Source organism: Urocampus carinirostris, chromosome 7 (assembly GCF_059441175.1).
Source record: "Urocampus carinirostris isolate Australia breed hairy pipefish chromosome 7, RoL_Ucar_1.0, whole genome shotgun sequence".
NCBI lineage: Eukaryota > Metazoa > Chordata > Actinopteri > Syngnathiformes > Syngnathidae > Urocampus > Urocampus carinirostris.
In genome coordinates this window covers 33,872,675-33,879,938 of record NC_142355.1, presented here as the reverse complement: position 1 = coordinate 33,879,938, position 7,264 = coordinate 33,872,675, and the positions used below count along the sequence as shown (strand labels likewise).

Genomic DNA, 7,264 nt, shown 5'->3' with positions numbered 1-7,264 from the left:
CGAAAGAGGGACGGTCAGGTGTTGGTAGGTTTGCAGGGATTTCATGGACTCTCTATTTTGATATTACTGCTCACACAATGGTCCGGGAGTGTTGAATGTTGCGAAATCTTATTGTATCCCATTCTTGCTTTGGACTTTTCCACAACAATCTTGAACCTGTCTGGTTTGTTCTTTGGTCTTCATGATGCTTCATAATGCTGTCTGTTCAGGTGTATTTAAACAGACTTAATGACACAATGCTGCATTCTGTCATCGTTAGTCATTTAGGTCAACATTGGACCTTTCAAAAATCATCAGGGAACTTCTCGAGTCAGTTGGCTGAGCTGAGAGAACGGTGGGCCAATATTTTGGCGACGCATTTCAGTTTTTTCGATTTGATTGGAAACTGTTGAAATAACAAGTTCCACTTCAAAATTGTGTATCACATATTGTTGATTCTTAGAAAATAATTTCCGTTTTTTAGCTTGAAGTGTGAAGCCTGAAATGTGTAAATAGGACAAAAAGTCATTGGGTGGTGGGGGCAATACTTTCGCTAGACACTGTATGGAACACAGAATATATGTACAGTCTTTTCCTTTTTCTGTATACAAATTTGATTTAATTTTATTGCATATTCTATTAAACTTCTTTTATCAACACTGTACATCGGGGTTGCACAGAAAACGTCATTTTATGTGAATGACAATAAAGAAAATCTTGAATCTTGACCGTAACTCCGTCATGGAGTCAGATTGCCAAGTCCTCACCCCTGATCCTCTTCTTCTTTTCCGATCTTTTAAAGTTTGTTACTTGCGGCGCTGAAAGGCAAACAAATGACTCAATTTCCCATTTTGTGTTTCCCCAAAAAGATAAAGACAAACCTTGGACAGGTGTTCCTCCATGTTGGCGGGCTGAGGATTGTGGAGTTGCGCATCCCTTGAGGTGCATTGGAGGTGCCGGAAGTAGAAGCGGCGTTGGCTGAGGTCCCCGGAGTTCCTGAGCCGATGAGAGATTTGCAACGCTCGCTCAGCCATTTGCAATTGGCTTCCGAGAGTCGTCTGTTACTCCTGCACACCAAAGACAATCCATAGATAAACTAGGGCTGCAACAACAAATGGATACTATCCATTATTAACTCAAAAACATAAAATTACATTTTTATGATTACAAATTATCACAAATGGTTTGGCGCAGCTGACCAGCAAGTATCTAGCCTCTGGATCTGATCAAATCCACCCCTGCCATCGAATGGTGACTTTTATCACACTAAAGGGAAAAAACTCTTTCACATGGTGCAGATGAAGCAAGGATCCACAGATGAATGATGGGAAGTTTGTAAAGAATTGGAAGTGCATATTGCTGTGATTCCGATAGCGAAAGTGGTCCAACCTATTCGCGTGTCACGGTTGCCATGGCGCCCAGTTGGCCCTGCTCGTGTGGTGCCAGCTGCGGCTCATTAACAGATTGGCTTTCCGTCTTTTTAAGCTCAGTGCGCTCTTTCTTACTTTGTCAGTCCGTCAACCAACTTCTGCCCCGCAAGATGTGGGTTTTGACTCGGTCCCGTCCCTGTTGGTATTTCCTGCAAAGTATTGTTCCCGTTTATTTTGTCTTGTTCAATATCAGCTTTCAGTTTAGTGTCTGTCTATTTTTGTCCGGTTCATTATTTTCTCCAGTTTTCGTTCCCGTCTAGTTTGTCCTGTTTATTTTCGATATCCTCATTCATTATCTATCCTGTCTGTCCCGTCCTGTACGGTATCGACCCCATCTGTCCGATATTAACTCGGGCAATTGGTATTGATCTCGTCGGTCGCTTGCTTCCTGTCTTTCCACGCCAGATCACTGCCTAACGTGCATAACTCCCCATTTCCCTTAAAATAAAAATCTTGTGTGAGAACCTCACGCGTTTGGATTCTGATCCTGTTCTGGTTCATGACATCGCGGGCTTTTAAACATCACCGCTTAGGTCATCCACACACACCTCAACTCGTGATTTGTGCACCACTTATCTAAGGCTTCAGAGATTCGAGCCGGGGAGCACATCACTACCTTGCACTAGTATACAGTTTATGGTGCCATGTTTAGGTGTAGCATGAACCTGTCCTCCTGGGCAATGACACTTAAAAGGACAATGATATACAAACTAAAACCAGCTGCCGTTAATCACGAGGGAAGGACAAGTGCAATGGCAAGCGAAGCCCCCCGAGAGGAGTGTATGCGTCATTTTTAAGCAGACTTTTGAGAACTTCAGCATTTACAAGGACTTCACCCAAAATTCAATCCTTGAAAACGGCGCGTCAAAATTCAAGCAGTTTCAAGAATTTCGAGCACTTTCACACAACTTGGAGAGAGCGAAAGAGAGTGTTTCGAAAGGAGACGGCTCCTTATTGGTGGGGAACCGGCAACGTTCTGCTTGTAAGAAACTGAATGCAATGCAATGCAATGCAAGTAAACCTTTTGAGGTCGTTGGTGAGAGACTTTCGCAGCCACTGTTCTTCTCGGTGCATCTGCCGGTAGCGCTTCAATTCTTTGTGCAAGGCGTCCCGTTCGACGTTGGTGTCGTGCTGAATACTCCGAGCTCGTTTCAGTTCGCCCTCCAGTTCTTGGACCTTGGCACGCAGGCTGACTTCGGCGGTGGCCTTGATCTGGTCCTGGGCCTCCAGCGCTGCCGCTTGGGACTAAGACAGGGAAGAGAAAATTCTCACTGGGCCGACTCGTCACTACCTCAAATGTCCTCTTACCTGCAAAAACAGGTTGACCTCGTGGATTTTTTTCTGAATTTCCAGCCTGGCTTTCTCCTCGAATTCACGGCGGTACTGCTCGACGTGCTTTTGCTCGGCGGTGGTGATCTCCGCTCGGCGTTTGAGGGCCTGTACCTCGTCCTCCAATTGTTGCTTGTTCTTCTCTAGAAGACTGCGGAAGGACATTTGCCGCCTCAGCTCGGCCTGCAGCTCATTTACCTGCTCAGATTCAATTTGAAATAGGCAGCAAATATAACGCACAAATACAAGCTCACTGGAATGATAACCCTCGTGGCAAGCATGTACATATTATATATATTTTCACGTTTCTTTTTAATTTTCAATCAGATAAGATTCAATTTAAGGAAATTCACTCCAACCGACTGTACTGGAGAATACCACAAACATTACACAAAAACCTAGGCCTAGACAGGTACTTATTTGATGGATGACTGGGGCCTGTTGTTTAGAAAGGTAATGGCAAAGGGAATCAGGCTTTTCCCAATACAAGCCCTCCTTAATCTTATTTTTCTGTATCTGTGCCTTGACAGTAGCGGGATGAAGTATTGGTGTAGTGGGGAGTGATATCCTGTACAAATGTGTTTGCTAGCCGCATAATGGACCTGTTATCTAAGTCTTAGAGGTGAGGTATGGGTAGGCCGATTGTTTTAGCTGCTGTGTGAGTTTGGTCTGTTTGGTAACAGAGAGCATAGTGAAAAAAGGTGAAGCAGTACAGGAGGATGGGTTAAGAAATGCTTTGTTACAGTAGTAACAGGAGGTGAGATGCAACATATAATTCCGAGCTTACAAAAGACTGAGTCTGTTTCGACTCTTTTTTTGAATAGTGAGTTTGTCGCTCAGTGATACTTCCAAGTATTTGAGAGTGTCCACTGTTTTAACTGAGCATTTAAAGCTGAGCTTATTCAAATACAGCATTGAAAAGTATTTGGGAGCTCAAATTTCCCCTGTCCTTGTTCAATGTGGCATTGTGCTGAGATTTGTTAGTGCATTTGGGAGCCAACCTTATACTACACACAAAACATTATGTACATCATTTGGACTAATAGACATCTATTATAATTCATCATCTTTGATAAACCATAAACCTGGTGTATTTCAATGCACTTCCCGGGATTTTGGTATTTTTCTATTCAGTGTCATGGAGTCAATTGAATGCTAAGTAAACATTTTCACACCACTACACTAGTTGGTGGTGCCAAAGCCCAAATAATATTTTCGCCTGCAAACCACTGACTGCAGGATTGCAGTGTTACTGCTTCAGTTATCGCTGGTTCAGTGCTTCACTGATTTCCATTGTGCATTCTGTTCTGCATTTTGATTGGCTAAACAGAGGGAGGTGCTTTCTACTGTCAATAAGGTTGGACCTCTCCACCCGATAAACCTGCTCAGGAGCCACATGTGGGTCTTTTGTGCTCCCTAGTGGCTCTCTGGCGCTTTTTCAAAAATATTTGGTTTCTGTAGGACAGAACCGGGAGGTAAATGCAGTTTTCAATAACGGCCACATGAGAGCAACAAAGTATAATATAAAGTGAAACAGATCAAGTCCTTTATTCATGAAGTTGTCTAATATAACAGCAAAGTTATTTTTAAAATGTAATTTGACAGTACAGAAGTTTTTTTTTTGGGTCAAAAACAAAACCTTTATTAAGTATTGTACTTGTATTTTAAATACTTGGGTTTTTCTTGAGTAATAAATGAATAAATAAATAAATAAATACATGAATAAATGGGGGTTTCTGCTTTGTGGATGTTCAAGTTTCATGAAAGGGGATAACTATATTACACACACACACACACACACACACACACACACACACACACACACACACACACACACACACACACACACACACACACACACGCATTATAAATGAATAGGCCTGTTGCCACTGAACATTTTGAGTGGTCTTGATAAATGGCTGAGTAATGAAACTAAATTCACGTCCAAATAATGTACACTGACATGCATTGTGTCACAAAAAAACAAAACAGAATGCCACGAAGGTTTAAAGTGCAGTGTCAAAGATTTAGTGCCATCCAGTGGTGAGATAGTGGAATAAAACAAATTTCACATGCACCAGACTACACTTCCAAATCTTAATAATTGAAAACAATTATTTAGAGCAAAATTTTTTTTTTTTTTCGTAATACAGGAGACACCTGGGTTATGGCATCTCCAGTTTAGCATATTTACATGTTACAATGTGGAATACTATTTTTTGTTCCCCCTCTTGTTACGGGATTTGCCCCACAACACGACATCAATAACTAGATAGATAGATAGATAGATACTTTGTTCATCCCCGAAGGGAAATTCACATTTCCAGCAGCATCCCTGAGCTGAGAACAATCGAGAACAATCGAAAATAACACGGGAGCTGCTGGAGTGGCTGCCATTCGTGACGGCGCCGGAAGAAAAGATTCAATTTGAATCATGTACAAACAAACAAACAATTGAACTACTTTTTTGAGTGCCCAAAAACACAAAATCTTAACTTTGCGGTGTTTGTACGTATGAAAAGTTACATCTCTATGATGCCTGTCATCTATTGGTCAACGTCATGGAAGAAGCTGGTATGCTATTGTTTTGCGTCACAGCATGATGAAGATGCCGATTTGCTATCGGCTGAACTTCCTCCCCCAATGCGCCCTTTATATCTTCGTTCAGTTCAGACTCTGGTGTAGTAAAATGTAATTTGTGTAGCTGTGCGTCCCAAGACTTACTGGAATGTAAAAGGGAAAAGCAAAAACATGATAACCATGGAAACAAAGAATGCTACTGTAATATGAAGAAAAACTAAGAAGGCCCACGCATCGTTAACATCGCTAAGGAATATGGTCTGGCCCAAACGATAATTGAAACAATTACTAGGAATACGATGGTGATTAAAGCATTAAGGTTTTCCAAGGACATAACGATCCTCGCAAGTGGAAGTTTAAGATCGGTTTGAATTGAAATTCACCATCTCTCCCGCCCTTTGCATCCACCCGCTACTTCACTCAACCGGCTGAAGTCACGTCCCACCAAAAGTAAATAAAATTTCACTACTTCCTTACATGTATGGTATATTTATGTTATTTCATTCCTATGCAAGCATATTATGAATATTACATAAAAGTAGAGCTTACTCTATACGACATAGTTAGTAAAATTTAATATGTATGAAAAGATTAAACGTTTTACTGGCATACCTGGGGTTTGGACCTCATTAGCTAATTAACATAAGTTTTTTATCCCCAGCTATATGATAGTTTTAGCTTGCGATCGCTAACTCGTAATGGATTAGTCTTCTATCCCGGGGGTTTTACTGTAATTAACTAATTCACCACTAGATGGCGCTAAAATTCTACAAAGGAGTAGCATCACTCGGAAGGCAAACCTTTTCCTTCTCCACTTCACTTGCTTGCTGCTCTTTCAGCCTTTTTTTAGCATTCTTAAGTAGAGCTTGCTGCCTGAAGTTTTGAAAGAAATGACAACATTTGCTTGTTTGGGTTTTGAAGTTTAGAGAGGATTCGATTTATGTATGATAAAGAGAAACAATTATTCCAAGGATGAATAAAATACAGTGCCTAGAGAAAGTATTGGGCCCCTAAGAACTTTTCGTCATATAACACATGTCAGGCTTCAAACCTAAAGCTAAAAAAAAAAATAACAACATGTAAGACAAAATCATGAAGGGGAACACATTAATTTCAACTTTTTATGATGATTTCAGAGGAAAAAAACAAAGTGTTGGAACAATTATTTTCCCCCTGTTCTCTCAGCTTAGCCAACTGACTCTTGAGGTTCCCCGATGGCTTCTGAATGATCCAAAGTTGACCTAAATGACAAACGTTTACAGAGTGCACCTGTGTGTCATTGAGACTCAGTTTAAATGTACCTTTACTGGGGATGGGCTGAGAGGTCTGTGAAAAGAGACACTGGCGAACAGACAGAATTATGAGGACCAAAGAACAAACCAGGCAGGTCCGGAATAAAATTGTGGAGAAAGATCCAAGCAAGAATGTAATGAGAGATTTTGCAACATTTACACTGAAATGTGCAATGTGCGTGAAATAATATCAAAACCTGGCTATCCACCTAAACGGAGAAGTAACTAAGAGGCGCATGGGATTAAATTGGATAAAGTGCAGTCAAGCAAAACTGAGGTGGGACAATAAGTGCATAAGATAATTATTAATCTGCCCTAATGGAAAAGAGCAGGAAAAAAAGCCTTTTTCAAGAAGCCAAAAGGTGGTAGAGTCAGATGAGACCAATTCTGAACTTTTGGCATCAAAGTAACACCGCCCTAACTCTAACCCTGAAAACACCATCCCTAATGTCAAACATGGTGGTGGCAGCATCATGCTCTGGGGTTGCTTTTCTCCAACAGAGACTGATAAGATCGTGAAAGTTAATGGGAAGACAGATAGAGCCAAATCCAGGGCGATTTTGGTAGAAACTCTGTTGGAGTCTGCAAGAGACCTGAGAATGGGGCGCATGTTCACCTTCCAACAGGATGACCCAAAACCTTAAGCCAAATCTA

At 41.3% G+C, this 7,264-nt stretch overlaps 1 protein-coding gene across 6 annotated transcripts in view; it reads right to left on the bottom strand.

Annotated features, from left to right (window-relative positions):
• Positions 1 to 576: 576 nt before the first annotated feature.
• The window catches only part of LOC148363058 (uncharacterized), a 36,032-nt gene continuing 29,344 nt past the window's right edge, over positions 577 to 7,264 (bottom strand). For all 6 annotated transcript variants that reach the window (XM_088340655.1, XM_088340656.1, XM_088340651.1 and 3 more), the window contains exons 22-26: positions 6,119 to 6,191; positions 2,718 to 2,936; positions 2,431 to 2,654; positions 861 to 1,046; positions 577 to 797 (exon numbers count right to left, since the gene is read on the bottom strand). In XM_088340655.1, the coding sequence (XP_088196781.1) occupies positions 776 to 797; positions 861 to 1,046; positions 2,431 to 2,654; positions 2,718 to 2,936; positions 6,119 to 6,191 (724 nt within the window). In that variant the 3' untranslated portion in view covers positions 577 to 775. The remainder of the gene's footprint in view (positions 798 to 860; positions 1,047 to 2,430; positions 2,655 to 2,717; positions 2,937 to 6,118; positions 6,192 to 7,264) is intronic.